At 42.0% G+C, this 23,922-nt stretch overlaps 1 protein-coding gene across 1 annotated transcript; it reads left to right on the plus strand.

The window, feature by feature from the left end:
• The first annotated feature begins 16,232 nt into the window (after positions 1 to 16,232).
• ap1m2 (adaptor related protein complex 1 subunit mu 2) lies at positions 16,233 to 23,792 on the plus strand. Its single transcript, XM_071389335.1, has 12 exons — positions 16,233 to 16,462; positions 18,773 to 18,929; positions 19,155 to 19,222; positions 19,433 to 19,563; positions 20,477 to 20,624; positions 21,167 to 21,293; positions 21,413 to 21,555; positions 21,951 to 22,022; positions 22,101 to 22,259; positions 22,958 to 23,083; positions 23,280 to 23,355; positions 23,525 to 23,792. The coding sequence occupies exons 1-12, from the start codon at positions 16,421 to 16,423 to the stop codon at positions 23,548 to 23,550; spliced, it is 1,275 nt and encodes a 424-aa protein (XP_071245436.1). The 5' UTR covers positions 16,233 to 16,420; the 3' UTR covers positions 23,551 to 23,792.
• The last annotated feature ends 130 nt before the right edge of the window (positions 23,793 to 23,922 follow it).

The raw sequence follows: 23,922 nt of genomic DNA on the forward strand, positions 1-23,922 counted from the left end.
CCCACCACAGCAGAACAGAACACAGAACAAAAAATAGAACACAGAACACAGATGAAGCAGAATAGGAACACAGATAGAAGACACAGAATACAGAATGCAACACAGAATACAGAAGACCACAGAGGACGAGTTGCACATCTGTAGAAACCACAGCCAGGACGGATACACCTACCCACAGGTACTGTCACTGTCACCTAGCAACCCACCAAGCAACCCAGTCACTGTCATATTACTTATGTAGACTACACGTGTCACCAGGGTTAGAGTTCATTCCATTTAAATTCTCATACTGTGTTAAGATCAATTCCATTTCGATTAAGTAAAATAATGGGATGATTTGCCCATCGTTTTCCTATGTGGAGTTGCAATCCACTTAATTTCCTGAACTGAGTTTAAATGGAATTGACCCCAATCCTGCAGGTGTTCTGCAGTGGCTAACAGATAGCATGTGACCGTTGATTATGGTATAGCCTATGAAATACTGCATGTAGCGGTTTTCAGTGTTGTGTGACTTTGTGTTTATCGTTATTTTCTGTCTCCCTTCACAGAGACAGATGGTGAGCCTGGAAGAAGACCTGGCATGACTAGTAGAAGAAGAAGAAGAAGTGGATATGAAGAATTGTATTTAAAGAGAGAGATTTTTGTTTGAAAAAGTGACAAACAAAAAACGAGGAAGGTCATTTTAACCCTAATGCTACTGAAACGTCCTTTCCAATCCTATGATGATGACCTCATCTCGATGACCTAAGTTCCTGGCTTCCTGTTCCGAAGATTCCGACCTCAACACTGTGCTGCCATCCAAGACGAAGAAGAAGGGAAAAAATAAACTCAAAAGAAGAACAACTTGGTTGCCGTGGAAACCACCCCCCCAAAAAAGGAATGGAAGAAGAAGAAACATACAAACGGAATCAGACAAAAAATGACTTGGTAGCGTTGTGGTCTCGAACACAACCCTGAGGAGAAAAAAACATCTGGAAGCCATTTTGCCAAACATTGGAAGGACTTGAAAATGAAAGACACAGTAAATGCACAGTTGGACTGTAGTCGTCCGTTCTTTCATAATGTAAGAGCTCTTACCTAGGTGACCTGGTCCCAAATGTATGTATTTTCGGCTAACTCCTCGTCAGAGAGAAGAATAATTGTCTAGGCACATAATGTACAGATTTGCTACCAGGCTAGGTCCTGGACCTTGGCTCTTTGACACATGGAAGTTCAAAATGACAACCATCTAACACAGCTTCAACTTTGTTTGTTTTTGTTACATATCACTTAGCAGCTCTTTTGTAAATGAGTGTACATTTGGCTACTTACTGTAAAATAGGCAAACTTTTGTTCTAATGTTGCATAAGATTGTGCATAGCACTGTACAGAAGACGTCCTACACTTGCAACCCATTTTATTCTTGAGTTCAGTTTGATCCCACTTCCCTTGTCAGCCTGACAAAAGCACTAGAAAACACAATTAGCACGATATGAAGAATGTGTTAAAGATTGTGAGTTTAAAACAGGCTGCAGTCAAGAAGCTGTCTTGTCAAAAACTGTCAAAAACAGTACCTAGTTTGTATGTTTATGGTATACTTAACAATGGACATTGAGACCTCTGGATGGCCTTACCATCTGACATTGACACATGCACGTGCCTAGTCACTTAGCACCAAACATCACCACATCTTAAAGTGGAGACTTTCCCAGGGGGGACATTGAACTATGGTGTGACACTACGCTGAGCTGAAACGTGTGCGTTGTCGGCCCTAATCAGAGCTGAAACGTGTGAGTTGTCGGCCCTAATCAGAGCTGAAACGTGTGAGTTGTCGGCACTACTCTGAGCTGAAACGTGTGAGTTGTCGGCACTACTCTGAGCTGAAACGTGTGAGTTGTCGGCACTACTCTGAGCTGAAACGTGTGAGTTGTCGGCCCTAATCAGAGCTGAAACGTGTGAGTTGTCGGCACTACTCTGAGCTGAAACGTGTGAGTTGTCGGCCCTAATCAGAGCTGAAACTTGTGAGTTGTCGGCACTGCTCAGAGCTGAAACATGAGTTCACAGCACTACTCAAAGCTGAAACATGTGAGCTGTCATTGGTCTCTTTACATATTTGTGCCTTTGCCATCATCAATGCAAGCATTTCTATACTCACTCCAGCAATGTGTGTAATGTCTAGTGACGTACATGTTCTTACGGTATGTGGTATACAGTGTTTAGAAGAACCCAAATGCCTTATGACCTCCTTTCACTATAGTCAACTATAGCTGACATGATGGTTCTCTTGCCTTTGCACGTGCAGCAGACATCCTGTCTCTTGGTAAATATGATCTTATAGCCCCTGTCAACTGTTGCCTTACACAAGTTTGTGAGTTGAGTTGTTGCCTTCTATCTGGTTATGGCTTTACACTCCTTGTGCATTTTCGATATATTCCAATTTGTGCATCAGCAAGTTACATCCAAATCGATGAGCATTGTTTGTTTTGTGGACAATTTTAAAGATAGCTGAATGCCTATAGCTGAAGGCTATGAATGCTACTTGAAGGCCAGCAGCTGAAGGCTAGTTGAAGGCCAGCAGCTGAAGGCTAGTTGAAGGCCAGCAGCTGAAGGCTAGTTGAAGGCCAGCAGCTGAATGCTAGTTGAAGGCCAGCAGCTGAATGCTAGTTGAAGGCCAGCAGCTGAATGCTAGTTGAAGGCCAGCAGCTGAATGCTAGTTGAAGGCCAGCAGCTGAATGCTAGTTGAAGGCCAGCAGCTGAATGCTAGTTGAAGGCCAGCAGCTGAATGCTAGTTGAAGGCCAGCAGCTGAATGCTAGTTGAAGGCCAGCAGCTGAATGCTAGTTGAAGGCCAGCAGTTGAATGCTATTTGACGGCCAGTAGTTGAAGGCACTGGTTTTTGTCTGTATGCTGCTCACTGTTCTAAAGAGTTACGCCATGAAGAAAACACCCTCCGTTTGATTTTTTTATTGAGGTGGAAAGCTGACATGGTGAATGATGGTGAATGACATCCTGGTATGACATGACAATACTAATTATTATTTTTGAGAATATGTATATAGTTTCTATGTTTCTGTAAATACTACATCCTCAGTTCGCTGTGGTATCACCCTGTTCATTTTGTACATTTTAAAACGTGAAAAATGTTGTACATATTACAGATTTGTTTTATTTATTTATATATATATATATATACATATATAAATATCTTGATTGGATGTTTTCTTTTCCCAAGCTCTTGTGTCTACTGTGAATGGTTACACAGTTGTTAATATTGTCCCATCATCATAACCAATCAACCAATGTTCATTATCCATTGAATCATTATCTTGGTTGTGTGAATGGTTACAGTTGTTAATATTGTCCCATCATCATAACCAACCAACCAATGTTCATTATCTTGATTCATTATCCATTGAATCATTATCTTGGTTGTGTGAATGGTTACACAGTTGTTAATATTGTCCCATCATCATAACCAACCAACCAATGTTCATTATCTTGATTCATTATCCATTGAATCATTATCTTGGTTGTGTGAATGACACTGCTGGGTCTGAACAACAGTGTAAAGTTCAGATCCATATATCTATGGTTCTGGTGAAGTTAATGTTTGTTCTGTTATAAGGTTATGTTTTCATTCAAAGCTGATGGAAGATTTGACATTTTATAGACTAAATTGCCCCTGTTGTGCAGTGGTTATGGTGTGTAAAGCACAATGTTGTGTATCACCCTAAGATGTACGAGTCCACAGGACAGAGCACCAACTGCAGCTTGCCTGTTACATGCAAATTGTTCTTCTTGTTGATTCTTAATTTTCCTGTTCAGAGAATCCAATCTCAGTGACCATTGTTTTGTTTGTGTTTGTGATTATTTTGTTAAATAAAATAAAAATAATGATCAAGGTTTATCTGTCACGTCTCTTTCATCCCACTGCACAGATAGTCTTCCTTGTATGGCTGTGTCATCGTTAGAACAAAAAAAATACAGAACTTGTACTTAACGTTCTAGCCACTGAACATACTGTATTACTCAACCCGTTCCTGATAACGGTGGGAAGTTTCAGTTTTACCGTTTTTTCGGGACGAAGGCCTAAGCTACAACTTATTTTTGTTCTCAGTCAGTTGTTAATGTTTCCTAAAGTAGTTTTTTTATGCGCAGTATTGTATTCAGTCTCTCACTGACATCTCCTTCCCGTCAGTGTGTGTGTTTTACAAAGCCTTTTACCACCAGTGTAAGTGCAGCTTTTGTTATCACGTGTCAAGGTGAAGATACAGCAAGGTATAAAATAAATAGAGCCGGCACACTCAAACTCCACCACGCACCTGTATTCATAAACAAACAATGTTTCATCAGGACCTGATGAAGATCCTTGCAGGAACTAAACGTTGTGGTTAGAGCGTTGGGCCAGTAACCGAAAGGTTTCTGGATCGGATCCCCGAGCTAACGAGGTAAACATCTGTCGTTCTGCCCCCGAACAAACAACTGAACGTTGTTCCCCGATTGGCCGTCATTGTAAATAAGAATTTGTTCTTAACTGACTTACCTAGTTAAATAAAGGTTAATAAATAAATAGGTGAAGCTTCTGAGTGTGCCGGTTCTGTTTTCAGCCCTGCACCCAACCTATTTATTTATTAACATTTACTTAACTAGGAAAGTCCGTTAAGAAAAAATTCTTACTGATGAAACATGTCAGTTTGATCACACTTGACTACTAATAAGGAATGCAATGTGCAGGCTGTGTGTTCTAAGCTAATTTAAACATGTTTTTATTCTCACTTAGAGAATATTCCACTTGGATTACCATTGTGGGAGTAATGCAGTGTTGAGAACAGCCTAGAACTTTGGTCTAACATTTCCTGCCCCAATATGTCAAGGTCACCCAATTCTATTCTATGATAATCCAGTCATTCCCTGTGAACAATGAAGTTGCTGACTTGTGACAAGGACATTTACAATGAAGTCCTTGCGACCCAAATTCTCCTTTACAATTATCCAGTCATTTTCATTATACAATAGAGTTCCTATGTATTTGTAACAAGGAAACTAGCACATTTTGGAAAGTCATAAGGCCCTCAGAAAGAACCCTCCAGTCAAGAATGACTCAACTGTACTGTACGTGTAATATCATGGTCCTGAAAGCCTAAAACTGGATTGCTAGGGATAAACTCATATTATACTCTCTGCAGTATTACAGGGTATTTCAGTAACCTCACTGAAATGGGTTATTTAGGACAATTACAGTGTAGAGAGATTGATGAATGTGCACATTGTCGCGTTTCATGTTCTCTTTTAAAGTGGCTCATTGGGAACCACCCAAAGTGTACAGTTGGTCTTCACTTTAGAGCTGTTCAAAGGGAAACATCATGACTCTGCAATGATGGTTTGATTCAAGGTACAGTACATTGGTTTCCCTGAGTCATCACTTGTCTTTGCAATGGAAAATGTGATAGGTAAGGATGTATTCAAGGGTGTATAAACGGTGTGTATAAAGGTGTTTCTTTTAACGCAGGTTTTGTGAGGAATTGCCAGTAGACCTACAAATCTAAGTGTATTTCCATCCAGACTTCAGATAATAAAATGCATAATGTAATACAAAGTCAAATCAAATCAAATTTTATTTGTCACATACACATGGTTAGCAGATGTTAATGCAAGTGTAGCGAAATGCTTTTTTTCCCCACAACAAAGTTGTGGAGATCAGACAACCAAAAAACTTGGATTGATCTGGCTGTGAGACTACCCATACATTTCCCCCGAACATGGAATTACACACATGGGAGTTCTAGAATCTAACTGTAGAACTGTCTGTAGTGCAGATGGTCTCAAACTACAGACAACATCCTGTCATCATTTAACAGCATCCATAATTCATCCATAATGATGGATCTTCCCTCTATCCTCCCACTCTTCTCTCTATACACCAGAGACTCAAATCAGCACTCTACTTGCATAATGGAACAGGGAGAGAGTTCCGGAACAGGGGAATTAAGATGTGGAATCAACCACCAATAGTGAGTTGTGGGAAGAGAATCTACACTTATAGCCCTCTATTGAAGTCAGAAGAGAACTCTGCAACATTACAGTCTTTGGTTCAAGATTGCTTTAACAGCTGGAGACTTTTGCTTGGAAACTAAACCAGAGAGGGAGCTGGGATTGAACAAACAAAGATCACACCACCAGCGGCGTGTATCCGTGTATACAGATGATTTATTTATTTTCAAATAATTTATTTTGTCTCTCTGTGTTTCATAATTTTCCTTCAATTCGCAAGAGGCTGAATGTATCTCACCGGAGAAAGCATCTGAGCGAGCAAAACAGCGCCCCTCTGTCTCTGTATGTGTAGGCCATCTATCTGATGCTGTCTGGTCCAAAAGGGTATGACATTATTGCCGCCCGTAGCATTGAATGCAAGGGAAGCCAGTGAGCATTTGGCCTCCCTTGACCCCAAAAAAGTGTCAAGGGAAGCCAGTTTGGATTTGGCATCACTCCTATCAAATTCATCGGGAGTATACGTCATTGACAGAAACAACTTGAATTGTTGCGTCTCGTTGTGTTGTTGTCCTCCGGTGGCTAGCTAGCTAGAATTGTCTGTTTCCTAAATTAGCCATGGATGGAGATAGGGATACTTAATTCTCTGTACTGGCAAATTATTATAATTGCGATTCTGATCCCACCATAAATTCATACATTGTGCCCCTGGCCTGAGAGGATGGAAGTTCAACATGTAGCTAGTAGATTAATGTTAACTAGCTGGCCTGGCGCATCATTGCCCATGAAAGGAAGTTAGGCTAGCGAGCAAGCATTTTAGCTAGGTAGGCTAGGACAACAAAATATATGTGTACTGTATGACAGAGTGATAGACCGTTTCGTCAACATGAAAGAGAGGAGGATAGCATTGGCGTTTGTCTACAAGTAGGGTGAGTCAAAAAAAAGTATACTTGCACGAACACACACACACACACACACACACACACACACACACACACACACACACACACACACACACACACACACACACACACACACACACACACACACACACACACACACACACACACACACAAATCAGAACCATGGACAGCCACATCATATTTACTGTAGCTTACATTGATTGGACTAAATGTTTTTGGTATATTGAAATTGAAATGGTGCTGGAATAGTGGAGGCAGCACCTGTTTTCTTAGCGACTTACGGTAAACTCTCCGTGGTTCTAAATCAATAGTTGTTTAGTGTTCCGAAAATGTCGGAAACATGAACTTGCTTGAAAATTATTATTAATTTATTTTTCGTCACATTTTCAAACAGTACATTTATATTTTCCAACGGGGCTATACATTTGGGTAAGGTTTTTGTCTCGCCTGAGTAGCCTCGTTTCACTGCCAAAAATACAATTAAACCATCTAGTGTTCAGCAAAATAACAACACAATGTCAAATACAGGTAGCCTAGTCAAATAATTAGCATCCAGTCACATTAACCGTTACTCTCTCGCGGGAAACCTTCACTCTTGCGCAGACATTTAGAAACGAAACATGAACATTTGAAAAATAAGCAACAGGAGTTTTTTGAGTGAGAATAAAGATGACTTTCAAGTAGTAAGACATGTATAAAAGCAACAGATACTGTTAATAAGAAAGGGCTAGAAGCATCTTATATGTTGAGCTACCGAGTGGCTAGGACAGGCAAGCCCCATACTATTGTGGAGGACTTCATTTTGTCTGCTGCCGTGGATATGGCTGGGACAATGCTGATGGAAAAGGCCAAAAAAACTATACAGACAATGTCTTCATCAAACAACACTGTTTCACGACGCATCAGTTACATGGCAGGAGATGTTTTGAAACAATTACTGCTTCACATACAAGCCAGTTAATTCTATGCGTTACAGCTGGATGAGTCAACAGACGTGGCGGGCCTGGCACAGCTCTTGGTATATGTCCGTTTCGTTTAGAGAGGAAGACATCCTCTTCTGCAAACCACTGGAAACCAGGACAACATGAGAGGATATTTTTAAAGTACTGGACAGCTTTGTGACATCAAATGGACTTTGGTGGTCAAGATGTGTTGGTATCTGTACTGGTGGTGCAAAGGCCATGACAGAGAGACATAGTGGAGTTGTAACGCGCGTCCGAGCAGTTGCTCCCGATGCCACTTGGGTACACTGCAGCATCCACCGAGAGGCTCTTGCTGCCAAGGGAATGCCTGATAGCTTGAAAGACGTTTTGGACATTACAGTGAAAATGGTTAACTTTGTTAAAGCAAGGCCCCTGAACTCTCGTGTATTTTCTGCATTATGCAATGATATGGACAGCGACCATGTAACGCTTTTACAACATACAAGAAGTGTGTTGGTTATCAAGGGGCAAAGTATTGACACTTTTTTGAGAGATAAGCTTAAGGTTTTCTTTATTGACCATCATTTTCACTTGTCTGACCGCTTGCATGATGACGAGTTTCTCACACGACTGGCCTATCTGGGTGATGTTTTTTTCTCGCCTGAATGACCTGAATCTAGGATTACAGGGACTCTCCGCAACTATATTCAATGTGCAGGACAAAATTGAGGCTATGATTTAGAAGTTGGAGCTCTTCTTCTGTCTGCATTAACAAGGACAACACACAGGTCTTTCCATCATTGTATGATTTTTTGTGTGCAAATGAACTCAAGCTTACGGACAATGTCAAATGTGATATAGCGAAGCACCTGAGTGAGCTGGGTGTACAATTACGCAGGTACTTTCCCGAAACGGACGACAGAAGCAACTGGATTCGTTATCCCTTTCATGCCCTGCCTCCAGTCCACTTACCGATAACTGAACAAGAGAGCCTCATCGAAATTGCAACAAGCGGTTCTGTGAAAATTTTATTTAATCAGAAGCCACTGCTAGATTTCTGGATAGGGCTGCGCTCAGAGTTTCTTGCCTTGGAAAATCGCACTGTTATGACACTGATGCCCTTTGCAACCACATACCTATGTGAGAGTGGATTCTCGGCCCTCACTAGTATGAAAACTAAATACAGGCACAGATTGTGTGTGGGAAATGATTTAAGACTGAGACTCTCTCCAATACAACCCAACATTGCAGAGTTATGTGCATCGTTTCAGGCACACCCTTCTCATTAACCTGCGAATTTATTCTGCCACAGTGTCTTCTTATTGTCTCGGCCTTTAGGCCTATATATCATGGTCGCAAGGCATATGAACTAACAGGTTATAGAGCAAACAACGCAATTATCACAACACTTAGGGTGTGATATGGCTTTTTTTCTGGCTTCCCCAGTTATTTTGCCCGCAAACCGTTACTGCACACCACTCAGTGGCAGTGCCATTGACAAGAGTGACAAGCAAAAGTCACACAATTAAGAGTACTTGACAAGAATGTTCCCTTTAGGGGCTGGTCATAGCTAGGTGATACTTAAAGAGTCCAGTTATACCAGTCCTTCAAATAGACACCACCGTCTATCAATCAACCCCCAACTCTAACACCCCAGGCCGAATGTGTCAAGCGTCTCAGAGTAGGAGTGGTGTTCTAGGATCAGGTCCCCTCTTGTCAATTTAATCCTATTACATCTCTACAAGGCTAAACTCATCCTTGATCAGCTCTCCTGCTCTGAGACTCTTGGTGAATACTGGCACCGGTCCCCCCGTCCATCTTACTGATTCACAGCACTCCTGCTCTGAGACATTTGATACATTGTACATACAGCCCCTTATCTCCTTCCTAGACACAAGAGAGAATGCATCTGTGTACTGTAGATAAAGCCAAGGGCTTGGATCCCACTACGGCAGTCAAAATGATGGAGATTTGTTTCATTTGACCCAATACTCTCTCTCACTCCCTAACACAATCTTGTCTGCATGGTACCTCCTAGTACTAACCCTGACTGATAGCAATGTTGCAATGTTTCCTCTCACTACAGTCAAAAGATACGACACATGTATGTCAATATGATCCATTTTAAGTCATCAAGGTGTGGCTATTATATCACATTTTACTATATACAGTGCCTTGCAAAAGTATTCAGACCCCTTGGATTTCTTCACACTGTGTTACAAAATGGGATTCAAATTAATTTAATTGTAATTTTTTTATTAACAATCTACACAAAATGCTGTAATGCACTTTGGTTGGTGGGATCTTAATTGGGGTTGATGGGCTCGTGGTAATGGCTGGAGTTTGAGCGGTTTCCTTCCTCTGTGGCAACTGAGTTCGGAAGGACGCCTGTATATTTGTAGTGACTGGGTGTATTGATACACCATCCAACGTGTAATTAATAACTTCATCATGCTCAAAGGGATATTCAATGTCTGTTTTTTTTTGTTTTTTTACCCATCTACCAACAGGTGCCCTTCTTTGCGGGAATTAGAAAACCTCTAGTCTTTGTGGTTGAATCTGTGTTTGAAATTCACTGCTCGACTGAGGGACCTTAGAGATAATTGTATGTGTGGGGTACAGAGATGAGGTAGTCATTCAAAAATCATGTTCAACACTATTATTGCACAGTCCATGCAACTTATTATGTGACATAAAAAGCAAATGTTTACTCCTAAAGTTATTTAGGCTTGCTAAAACAAAGGGGTTGAATACTTTAATGACTCAAGACATTTCAGCTTTTCATTATTTATTCATTTGTCATTTTTTTTTAAAGAAAACAATTCCACATTTAAAATATGTGGTGTTGCGTGTAGGCCAGTGACACAAAAATCACTATTTAATCAATTTTAAATTCAGGCTGTAACACAACAAAATGTGGTAAAAGTCAAGGGCTGTGAATACTTTTTGAAGGCACTCTATCTACCTAAATTACTTTGTACCCCTAGACATGGACTCTGTACTGGTACCCCGTGTATATAGACAAGTCATCGTTACTCATTGTGTATTTATTCCTTGTGTTATTATTTGTCTATTATTTCTCTCTCTGCATTTTTGGGAAGGGCTCGTGAGTACGCATTTCACCGTTAGTCTACACCTGTTGTTTACAAAGTTTACATTTGATTTGAATGGTATTTAGCTTACTTATATAAAGTATATATAGGTGAGCTATGCAAGAAGTGAATGAGTAGATTAGTCTATGAGCTGTGATGTCGTTATCCACTCCTCAAGGACAGACCTGTTCTCTATCAATGAATAACATCTGACAGGAACTAGCAACCACATTCCTTAGTAGGAGTGGTCTACACGTGGAGTCTACCTAGACAGCCAGGAACATCCGATGGATAGAGAATACATAGGATCACCTTGTCATCCTCGTGATATTTCTGTCAGGTTTTTGAGCGGTACCTATGCATGTGCAAAAAGTTTGCCAACATTTATAATAATGTATGCCATTTAGCAGACACCTTTACTTAAAGTGGCTTATAACAAGTGATTGCATACATTTTTGTACTGGTGGCCCAAGGAGGCCCCAGTGGGACATTCAGTACAGTTTTACTGTAGATCAACAGTCTTCTGATAAATCTTTGCAATACAAAGCTGGGGGTGCAATTCTGGGGTTGTTTTTTTGGCCTAACCTTCACTCCCCTTCGTTAGATGCAGTATGTTGTATTGAAGCTAAGCTATAATAGTGTTATGATGGGTAAAGTGACACCTGCAGGTAAAACATGTGAAAGTGCAGAGCAATGGAAATTATACAGGGTCTGTATCCACATACACTCCATCAGCATCTCTGTTGACAGATGCACAAAGCTTTCCCTTTATAGCCATTCAAACTAGTCTAGATCCACAGTGTGCTAGACCCCTATGGCTTTAAGATACACACTGAAACACAGGTGACAAACAATGTTTGTCCCCAGGGGATAGGCTCATAGACACGATCTCCTGTATCGTCACCTCACCTGACTATTTACATATTGCCATTCCGCCGTCTCCCATTGGCCAGCGATGTCACAAAGGGGCGGGGTCAGAACATCACACCACTGTGACAGTGTCTTGTGACATGCGAACAGGAAGTCACTTCAGGAACAGGAACAACAGGTCACTAGCCAGTTTACTAAACAGAACAGAGTGGTACTGGCTGTACTGGTCTGGTGATAAGCAATAACAATACTCTCTGTCTCAGAGACCCAAAGACTCCAGCCACTACCCAGAGCAATGTTTCCTCTCCGGCTGCAGGGGAGGATACACTTTGACACACACTGCTGCACTCAATCAAACACACCCAAACACATGTAGGCCAACTAGTCATAGGCCAACTAGTCGTAGGCCAACTAGTTACTAGTAGTTCTACCATCGATATGTTCAGTGGTGGCTCTACACTGTTGAAAATTGGTAGGAGTGAGAGTAAGACTGGTCAAGAACATCACCACTTAGCTGGTCCATTACATTTCTCCATATGCCCCGGTCAGGCCTGTACATACCATGGTGAAGTCTGAGGGTTAAATGAACTGAGCTTGTGATGGTTTGACCCATCATGTGAAGGGGAGATGATTTGACCGGCACAGGTGTTCTTAACTAGGTCATGACAATAGCAGCTGCGTCAATGTGTCGTCTGTTGTGTATGTCTACCTCTTTATGGTACTCAGCAGTGCACTGAATGAACAATAGAATGTACAGTCATATCGACCCACTAGATGGCCAAGCTGCAAAGTCGTAAAAATGTATGGATTTGTTTTTGCTTTTTTATCTTAATTTAAGGTAAGGGTTAGGCATAAGGTTAGGTTTCAAATCAGATTTAAAATCAGTCGTTGGAGGGCAATTTGGGTCACGGTCAATTTTCTCATTTGGGTCTTGAGCTGATAAAGTTTAAGAACCCCTGGGATAGATAGTAGCAAGAAGCTACTGTTGAACAGTTTAACTTGTTGACCTACTACATAGTAAAACCTAGAGAGGGAGAGGAAAAGTCATGTGTTTCCTTTGGAGTCTGTCTGGCCTACAAGTCATGTGTTTCCCTTGGAGTCTGACTGACCTACAAGTAATTTGTTTCCCTTGGAGTCTGTCTGACCTACAAGTCATTTGTTTCCCTTGGAGTCTGTCTGACCTACAAGTCATTTGTTTCCCTTGGAGTTTGTCTGACCTACAAGTCATTTGTTGTCTGACCTACAAGTCATTTGTTTCCCTTGGAGTCTGTCTGGCCTACAAGCCATTTGTTTCACTTGGAGTCTGTCTGACCTACAAGTCATTTGTTGTCTGACCTACAAGTCATTTGTTTCCCTTGGAGTCTGTCTGACCTACAAGTAATTTGTTTCCCTTGGAGTCTGTCTGACCTACAAGTCATGTGTTTCCCTTGGAGTCTGTCTGGCCTACAAGTCATTTGTTGTCTGACCTACAAGTCATTTGTTTCCCTTGGAGTCTGTCTGACCTACAAGCCATTTGTTTCCCTTGGGAGTCTGTCTGGCCTACAAGTCATTTGATTCCCTTGGAGTCTGTCTGACCTACAAGTCATTTGTTTCCCTTGGAGTCTGTCTGACCTACAAGTCATTTGTTTCCCTTGGAGTCTGTCTGACCTACAAGTCATTTGTTGTCTGACCTACAAGCCATTTGTTTCCCTTGGAGTCTGTCTGGCCTACAAGTCATTTGATTCCCTTGGAGTCTGTCTGACCTACAAGTCATTTGTTTCCCTTGGAGTCTGTCTGGCCTACAAGTCATTTGTTTCCCTTGGAGTCTGTCTGGCCTACAAGTCATTTGTTTCCCTTGGAGTCTGTCTGACCTACAAGCCATTTGTTTCCCTTGGAGTCTGTCTGGCCTACAAGTCATTTGTTTCCCTTGGAGTCTGTCTGACCTACAAGTCATTTGTTTCCCTTGGAGTCTGTCTGACCTACAAGTCATGTGTTTCCCTTGGAGTCTGTCTGACCTACAAGTCATGTGTTTCCCTTGGAGTCTGTCTGACCTACAAGTCATTTGTTTCCCTTGGAGTCTGTCTGGCCTACAAGCCATTTGTTTCCCTTGGAGTCTGTCTGATCTACAAGTCATGTGTTTCCCTTGGAGTCTGTCTGACCTACAAGTCATTTGTTTCCCTTGGAGTCTGTCTGACCTACAAGTCATTTGTTTCCCTTGGAGTCTGTCTGACCTACAAGTCATTTGTTTCCCTTGGAGTCTGTCTGACCTACAAGTCATTTGTTTCCCTTGGAGTCTGTCTGACCTACAAGTCATTTGTTTCCCTTGGAGTCTGTCTGGCCTACAAGTCATTTGTTTCCCTTGGAGTCTCTGACCTACAAAGCATTTCCATATGTTAGTTGGACCTCCAAGTACCCCATATGGGGAATATGGGAAGGCTACTGCAGTCAGTCAAGGCTGCATCTCAAATGGCACCCTATTCCCTATATAGTGCACTACTTTTGACAAGTAGTGCACAATGTACGGAATAGGGTGCCATTTGAGACACATCCTAAGGCTGCAGCGGTGATGGCCTTTCCTTCTGGCTTCACATCCAGGCCACCACAACAGGGGAGGAAGAAGAGGTCCGACTAAGAATAGTGGGATTTAATGTTGATGTTTACATTTTTCACAGCTCTCCCTCTCTTCCTGTAGCCCATAATTGATTTGGAGTGTGGGGGTGAGTTTTTAAAGTTTAACATTAAACATTGGTGGAGGATGCTAAACTTTGATTTGGATAAACTGCCATCTTTACTAGTCACCCTTAACGTTACCTGTTTTAGACATATTTTGTCCAAAAACAGGTCAAGTTAAGTGTGACTAGAAAAGTTGGCAGTAGGCCTGCACTAACTGACTAAAACAAACAATGTGTGTGTCTGAAAGGTACACAAAGCATTCCTTAGTTTGCATGTCACCCATTGGCCCACATCTGACCTCTTATTATTTTATAGATAGGCCACAGCCTTTGTGAATGTAGCATGTGTGTTTCACTAAGGCGTTGCTGTCTAGTTTACAGCTCAAATAGGTCTACAAATTCTCCTATCTGTGGGTTGGAAATGGCTACTTCAAGCTGGTGCAAACAAAGCTTTTGGACAAAATGAGCAATAAATTGACTAAGATTGACACATGTCCCAACCCTCCCATAACATACACAACTCCTACATGGAAGTCTGTTGTTGGCCATGGCCTTCCTGTAGCCTAAACACACACACACACACACACAGCTTTCCTATAGTGTGATAAAAGCAAGAGGAATGTACAGAGAGGAGAGGAAGAGAGAGGAAGGGAGATGTAGGGCACAAAGCCGCCTACAGAGGGACTGAGGCCCCAATGGGGAAGGAGGTGAGTAGAGGCACCATACATGTAAAGTAAGGGTTATAACAGATTAAGAAGCTGTAAAGGGATTGCACAAGACAAATCCAGACCTCGGTTCAAGTAGTATTCAATTACTTTAGCTGGGCTTGATTGAGCTTGACTGGCACAGTGAATGGATCCAATGGAATAGTCCCAAAAGTCCAAACTAATTCTGACCATCTGTCATCTTTATGCAGGCACAATCAAACACTCACACACTTTATGCAGGCACAATCAAAGTACACACACACACACACATTTATATATATATATATATAGATGAATACTATTTGAACCCAGGTCCAGACAACTCCTTATAGGCCTTTGTAAAGATGTCAAGATAAAGAGACCAGTAAACGCTGAAAGGCCTGGGGTTTTGTAATGAAATAGTAAAGTGTCAGATCATTTTGGGTGGGTTTGACTTTGAGGAGAAACGTGAGTTTGTTGTTAGCCAGTTCTTTGCAAGATTCCAAAAGTGACGTCAGAGCAATAAATATCACTGCATTAACTTACAAAACATCTTGACAGACATAATGCCTGTTAAAAGTCAAGGTCACCAGGTCAAAATAAATCTAGTTGGGAAAAGCTCCAGCCATCTAAAGTAAATTCTAGATATGTGAAGAAGAAAATAAAAAATATTTCAAGATCACATGAAACTGTTATCAGCAGGCCAGGCCTACAGACCATAGAGTCTATAGACTGTATGGCAGTGGAGGCTGCTGAGGGGAGGACGGCTCATAATAATGTCTTGAACGGAGCGAATGGAATGGCATCAAACAGATGGAAACCATGTGTTTGATGTATTTGATACCATTCCACTTATACAACTCCAACCATTACCTCGAGCCTGTCCTTCCCAATTAAGGTGCCACCAGCCTCCTGTGCTGTATGGTACAGAATCGATAGGTGTTTTTTTGTAATCGTTACTTTTCTAATGTACGTCTGCCCTCTTGTGGAAGTCGTGAGTATTGCGCTAAAAGTTCATACTTGCATTTCTGGATCTCTTGCGCCATCTCGCGAAATAATCGAGCAGTGCGTCCAGGCCTCTTTTTTTCCATACAGGTGAGTGCGATGCTGTTAATGTTTTACCTGGAGGCCCGTGACGTCAGATCTGACGTGTCCCTTCAAGAAGAGGAACCGTGGAAGCCATGAGTATATTTATACCCATTTAGACTACTTTACTGGCGAAAGGAAACGCTTAAAAGGTTAACTTGAATTTAAGCGGACAAGCTTGTAGTGGTTGAAATACTTGCGGAGTGATTCATTTGGTGCTGATAATGTCTGCCTCCGCTGTCTTCGTTCTGGACTTGAAAGGAAAGGTAAGATCATTTCTCATTTTGATTGTTGCCATTGATAACGTTATAAACAATGTCAGTTTCAGCTTGACTTGACCTTAACTCGCTTTTGTTTGGGATTGAAATCGAGTTTGTTCAACGTTTGCTCTTGCCATTAAACATTAATAGATAGCCACGTCGTTAAAGATTAATTCGTTGCATGTGACATTTCCATTCAAGCCTTGCACAAGTCACTTCCGGGACACAAGTGGATAGAAACAGGTCATAAGGCCAGTGGCTGCATCCTTTTTAGACTTGACAAATTCTTATACCAGGTGTTATGAAAAAAGCTACCACAAAATAATTACATATCATTTCCAAACATGAAAGTGAATATAGTAAGTGAGTCAAAGTTGCCTGGCACCTGTCATCTTGTGTACATTGTAGAAGGATAGTGCAAAGATGAACACATTATAAATCACATTTGGTTGGGCAGACAACACAGTACTTCCTGTTGTAAACAGAAGAGAGTGCTCTATTCAGGTTTCTTATCCACAAACAAACATTGACCACAACCAGTATAGCCTGAATCTCTCACAGCTAGAGGTGTAATTTCATAAAAAGATTCCATCCCTCTACAATAGGCCTAGAAGTCATGGGAGGACAATAGGCCTAGAAGTCATGGCAGGACAATAGACCTAGAAGTCATGGGAGGACAATAGGCCTAGAAGTCATGGGAGGACAATAGGCCTAGAAGTCATGGGAGGACAATAGGCCTAGAAGTCATGGGAGGACAATAGGCCTAGAAGTCATGGGAGGACAATAGGCCTAGAAGTCATGGGAGGACAATAGGCCTAGAAGTCATGGGAGGACAATAGGCCTAGAAGTCATGGGAGGACAATGGGCCTAGAAGTCATGGGAGGACAATGGGCCTAGAAGTCATGGGAGGACAATAGGCCTAGAAGTCATGGGAGGACAATAGGCCTAGAAGTCATGGGAGGACAATAGGCCTAGAAGTCATGGGAGGACAATAGGCCTAGAAGTCATGGGAGGACAATAGGTCTAGAAGTCATGGGAGGACAATAGGCCTAGAAGTCATGGGAGGACAATAGGCCTAGAAGTCATGGGAGGACAATAGGCCTAGAAGTCATGGGAGGACAATAGGCCTAGAAGTCATGGGAGGACAATAGGCCTAGAAGTCATGGGAGGACAATAGGCCTAGAAGTCATGGGAGGACAATAGGCCTAGAAGTCATGGGAGAGGAAAGAGGACATGGTTTCAGGTGGCACAACAGCAAGAGGTTGTATTAGGCTACATGCAAATTAGTAGGCCTAGGCAACTATATTCAGCAGCCGGACGATTATGGTCGTGGGGCCAGAACATAATTATAATAATTTGTACACTGCAAATTGACCACAACTAAGCCAAAAAGACATATTTGAAAATAATAATTTCATACCTTGATTACATTGAGACACAATCATTAAAGTAAACTCAATTTTAGCTGAATTCTTGTTGATTTTAGTATTCTTTATTTTTTATTTTTACAAAAACTAAAATCCTAAAAAAGATATATTATATGTTGATTTTACTAAAGAAATATCACTTGGGACGGTTTTGGGCCGCCTGTTGCCGAACCCCTGGCCTAGGCTGACACAACAACTGACAAGCCACAATAACCACCGTTATAAGCCTGTAGCATGGTACTACTGTACACCTAGACTTTGTTGGCACTGCAACATCTTGATTGAGTGACAGGTGTAGCTCTGGAGAGTTATCAAGCCCTTATGTTCTTCCTTCATTTAGCATTCCTTAGAGATGGAATCGATGGAACATGTACAGGACTCAACATGAAATATTGTGTAACGTTTATGAGACCTCTTCGCCTGACACATCCAAAAGGCTGCTGGAATGATGATCTCTAGTTCTACTGTTCCCATATCTGCGCTACGTTACCTCATCACCTCTCTCACCCGTTGACCTCGACGTTACATTACCTCATCACCTCTCTCACCTGTTGACCTCTACGTTACATTACCTCATCACCTCTCTCACCCGTTGACCTCTACGTTACATTACCTCATCACCTCTCTCACCCGTTGACCTCTACGTTACATTACCTCATCACCTCTCTCACCCGTTGACCTCTACGTTACATTACCTCATCACCTCTCTGACCATTGACCTTTGTTACATTACCTCATTACCTCTCTCACCCACTGACCTCTAGTAGGACCATGAGTTTTTTTAATCACGTCACATGGTTAGGAAAAACTCAGGTGCCTTAAGGGTGACCTTTGACCCATATAGTTTATTGTTTTTCTTTCCCTATTAATTTCCCCTCTTACCCTGCAGGTGCTCATATGTCGGAACTACAAGGGCGATGTGGACATGGCTGAGATTGACCATTTCCTGCCTTTGCTCATGACACAGGAAGAGGAGGGGCTTACCTGTCCAATCATGTCGCACGGCAACGTTCACTTCCTGTGGATCAAGCACACCAACCTGTACTGTATCCTTATAATGATTTTAGTCGCTAGCCAGCTAAAAGTTAATCATTACCATTTTGTAGCCTGTATAAATAATGTTAGCTTTACTAATGAGATGCTAGTCAAACCTACACGAAGACAAATATGTATTTTTCCCTAGAGTAAAGATGATAATGAACTTCTTAAACATATTACTCTAGGACCTTAGAACACACAGGCCTATTCTATCTACCTTGACGCTCTAATAGTGGTGGCCACTACCAACAAGAACTCCAACGCCTCTCTGGTCTACGCCTTCCTCTATAAAGTGGTTGAGGTGAGTCAGAGGTCTGTCTGTGCTGTCTTAACAACTCCATTGCTGTCATTTTCACCCCAATGGCTGAGTCAGAAGTGTTTCTCACTACCAAAAGACCTGCATAATGTGTCTACTGGTTTCTCCCTACCCATTTGACATAACATGTTCCAAACATGATCATAATTCACATATTATTACTGAGGTTGCCAATCGATGTTGTGTTGTTTCCAGGTGTTCACAGAGTACTTTACAGAGTTGGAGGAGGAGAGCATACAGGACAACTTTGTGGTGGTCTATGAGCTACTGGACGAGCTCATGGACTTTGGCTTCCCCCAGACCACCGACAGCAAGATCCTGCAGGAGTGAGTGACACCCGCTCACTTACTTACTTGCTTATGGCTGTCCTTCGATGATGACGCTGCTCCCAATTGTGGTTATTGTGTGGAGTTGCGTCAGTGCCGTGGCTGTGCAGGCCAATTCCAGACCTGTGTGGTTTGCCACATGGGGGGCAGGTGAATTCTCCACCTCAGAGGGGTGTACCTGCTGCATGCTGGTGTCGTTGTGCAAGACGTTTCGATTCTCCTCTCTGGGATTGTGTCCTGGAGGTGTGTGACACCCAGGTGGAAGGTGGGACGCCAGGTATGGCAGTTGGTTGTCAGGCTCTCCGCTTCAGGAAGGTCTTGCTGTGGTCCTTGATGCACTTCTTCTGCCCCCTGGCAGACCTCAGTCCATTCGTCAGCTGACCATAAAGGATCTGCAGAGGAAGGCGGTGGGGGAGCCTGCCAATCACAACACACACTGATACACATGTTCCCTGTTACAATATAGTCAATTAGTCATACACGTGTACTGGGTAAATGGAGAGAACGGACTGAGAATGGTTGAGTATGGCGCTTCTAACGCCAGGGTAGTGAGTTCGATTCCCAGGACCATCCATACATAAAATGTATGCACGCATGATTGAAAGTCGCTTTGGATAAAAGCATCTGCTAAATGGCATATTTATTATTATTATAAGATGCAGCTTTAATAGACAGATACTGGTTCTAGACCCAACACCATAAAGTAAGGACAAGTTTTGGGACTTCTGAAAGTCCAATCAGACTGATCTCCATACTGTCTGTCTCTACTACAGGTACATTGAATGTTATCTTGACTTAGCCTGATTCCAGATCTGTTTGTGCTGTCTTGCCAATTCCTGGTGCTTGTAATTCATTGTCATACAAAACAGATCTGGGATCAAGCTACTGATGTCCATACTGGCTGTCTCTCCAGGTACATCACGCAGGAGGGCACCAAGCTGGAGGTGGCTAAGACCAAGGTTCCCAACACTGTCACCAACGCTGTGTCCTGGAGGTCAGAGGGCATCAAGTACAAGAAGAATGAGGTCTTCATCGATGTCATCGAGTCCATCAACTTACTGGTGAGTGGTTTACCATAAGGACGTTGGGTTTGATACAATTCGGCAATGAATTTGCTTGTGTTTGGGCAATATCAATAATTGTCATAATTGGTTTTGTGTATATAATGCTTTAATCTCCATAGGAAAATATTGATCACTGAAAATACCAATAACCTTTGCTTTCTGAAAATGTGATTTATTTAATTGATTAAAGCTGGAATCCTTAATTGGATGAACTGCCACGTCTGTTTGTGATAGAACAACAACAAAGAAGTTACTGGAAACAAGGAACACAGTCTTTTCCCTCAGACATCACTGCACGCGCGAACAGCAGAAATATGTAGGCCTACTGCGATTGTTTTCCCCTACTGCCGGATGCCGAAGATGCTGGAGTGAACACTGATGCTGTTTCCCCTAATGTGGATTTGATCTTTAATTGACTGAGCATTCTCTCAATAAATCAACTAGCTACTGTATAAAAAGTCTCCATCAGAGGTTGACCCCTGTGTCATGCGTTGACCCCTGTGTCATGCGTTGACCCCTGTGTCATGCGTTGACCCCAGGTGAATGCCAATGGCAGTGTGATGAGCAGTGACATCGTGGGCACCGTCAAGCTGAAGACCATGCTGTCTGGCATGCCTGAGCTGAGACTGGGACTCAATGACCGAGCTCTGTTCGCCCTCACTGGCCGTATGTACAATACACACACAGGCTAGCAGTGAACACACACACACACACACACACACAGTCACTGCTTCTCAGATGCAATTGCATTTTAGATGTTGATGAAAATGAGTGTGTGTGTTCAGGAGACAAGGGGAAGACTGTAACAATGGAGGACGTTAAGTTTCACCAGTGTGTTCGTCTGTCCCGTTTCGAGAGTGACCGCACCATCTCCTTCATCCCTCCTGACGGAGAGTCTGAACTCATGTCCTACCGCATCAACACTCACGTGAGTTACCTTAATAAATTCATATTGTATCTCTGAAAATGTACACGTGTCCCTCGTAAATGACCTCCCTAAATAGCCTATATCCCTCCCTCATACAGTTTCACTCTTCCATTGCACTGTTACGGTACTGTACTGAAATCAATACTTGAGTGAGCTGTAAGCCCTGTCTGTATCAAGTACAGTGGTGTAGTGGAGGGTAAACACTTCATGCACCATTTTTTATTTTGCCACTTTTTTGGGGAAAAATGCATTGAAAGTAAAGGGAGTGTTACTTGACTCACCGCGAACGGCGATCAGCGTTTATTCACCTATTTTTCTACCACTACATCACTGATCAAGTAGTATAATGTATTTCCAGTTGACGGTAGAACTAACTACATTCTGTATCCCTACAGGTGAAGCCTCTGATATGGATTGAGTCTGTCATCGAGAAGTTCTCTCACAGTCGAGTTGAGATCATGGTTAAGGTAGTGTTATATAGTAACACTCAGTGTATGAATCTATGCATTGTCCTATGCTACAGTTGCCTTTCTCTATTTCCATAGGCTAAAGGTCAGTTCAAGAAGCAGTCAGTAGCCAACAACGTGGAGGTGCGGGTTCCCGTCCCCAGTGACGCTGACTCCCCCAAGTTTAAGACCAGTACGGGCCACGCTAAATATGTCCCTGAGAAGAACCTGGCTGTGTGGACTATCAAGTCCTTCCCTGTAAGTGTTTCATCCAAGCAGCACTTCTGTCTCCAGCCGTTCTTCCCTGTTGACGAAACTCGAGGCCAAATATATAGAGCCATTTCTTTGTTTACAAGCAAACGTCCCGTTCGAGGGAAGCGCGCGCATCTTCGCAACAAAAAGCTCTGTAGCAGGATAGCTAACCCTGATGGCGGGACCTTGACAAACTTAACAGTGAGAGAGTGATGACCATGAAAACACGTAAGACTGATGGCTATAGCTATGTTCAACAAGTATATTATTCTCCTGGCTTTATCTAGCCCTAGTTGTGGTATTTTACCTTGCCTCACTGGCTTGCTAACTTGCTTGGTAATCAATCCTCTGATGACAATGTTGTAGACGATAACCATCTGATTAATTGCACAAGCTGCATTTGAAGCCAGAGGATTCTGTATCCCACTCCCATGTAAATAAACCCCTTTATGATTCTGAACTGTGTGCAACTTTTCATGATGTGGCCGTCGGCCGGGAAATGGGTCTATAATGTACCCTAGAATTTAGAACATTAATGCTCCTGACCTGGAAAAACTCCAGCCTCTTTTTCTGGTCAGGACACATCATCAGAACGAAAAACTCAGGGCCCTATATGAACCATCTCACTCTTTCTGTAATTTTTCTCTCTGTATCTCTCCGCCGCCTCTCTCTCTCTTTCTTTTTCTCTCTCTGTCTGTCTCCAGGGTGGTAAGGAGTTTCTGATGCGGGCCAGCTTTGGCCTGCCCAGTGTGGAGAATGATGAGATGGAGGGCAAACCTCCCATCACTGTCAACTTTGAGATTCCATACTTCACAGTGTCAGGGATACAGGTGAGCTGTGTGTGTGCTCGCGCATGTGAGTATACTGTATTGACCTTTGAAAACAAGCTTATGCGGAACCAAAGTGGTAACTTACTTAGCATAAACTAGCATAGGCTACAAGTGCCTCATTTGGTTAGGCAAAACAAATGGTCCATTATATCAAGTTACACTGATCTCTCTCCTCTGTCACTCTGTGTGCCTCAAGGTGCGGTACATGAAAATTATAGAGAAGAGTGGGTACCAGGCCTTGCCCTGGGTCAGATACATCACACAGAGTGGAGGTAGGACTGCCATGCTGTTTAGATATAGCTTACTCATGTATAGCAAAAAGAGACTCATCATTTAGTCATAGAGAGAGAGAAATTTAAGAAAAAATATATTTTTACTTTTTAAAAGTAGAACTAGTATTTATCCTATAGTATTTTTATTGTTATATTTTCTTTCATTTAGATTACCAACTACGGAGTAACTTCTAAACCATGGTGGCTAACTTCTTCCTTTGCTTCAAGAGATCATTGTTCAATTTAATTGCGCACTAAAAAAAGGAAAATGTCTTTGAATTTCATTGAAATGCTCTACTTAATAATGTTACTGTATAAAATTGTTTGTGACTTGTATTTTTATTTCATGCAATGTAATTTGAGATTTTAATTGCTTTACTCATTGTCTCTTAGATTGTTAAATGTTTATATTAAACTATAGCCTTGAAATAGCTTTATGGGGGTGTTTTTCTTGTGTATTATTAAATGTAATGAACAAAACATTTTAGCTATGAATGTATTGTTTTATATCATCCAAAATGCTAGCTGCTATTTTAGCCAGAAAGTATATAAAATCACATATCAAAC

The sequence above is a fragment of the Salvelinus alpinus genome, chromosome 2 (genome assembly GCF_045679555.1).
Source record: "Salvelinus alpinus chromosome 2, SLU_Salpinus.1, whole genome shotgun sequence".
Taxonomy (NCBI): Eukaryota; Metazoa; Chordata; class Actinopteri; order Salmoniformes; family Salmonidae; genus Salvelinus; species Salvelinus alpinus.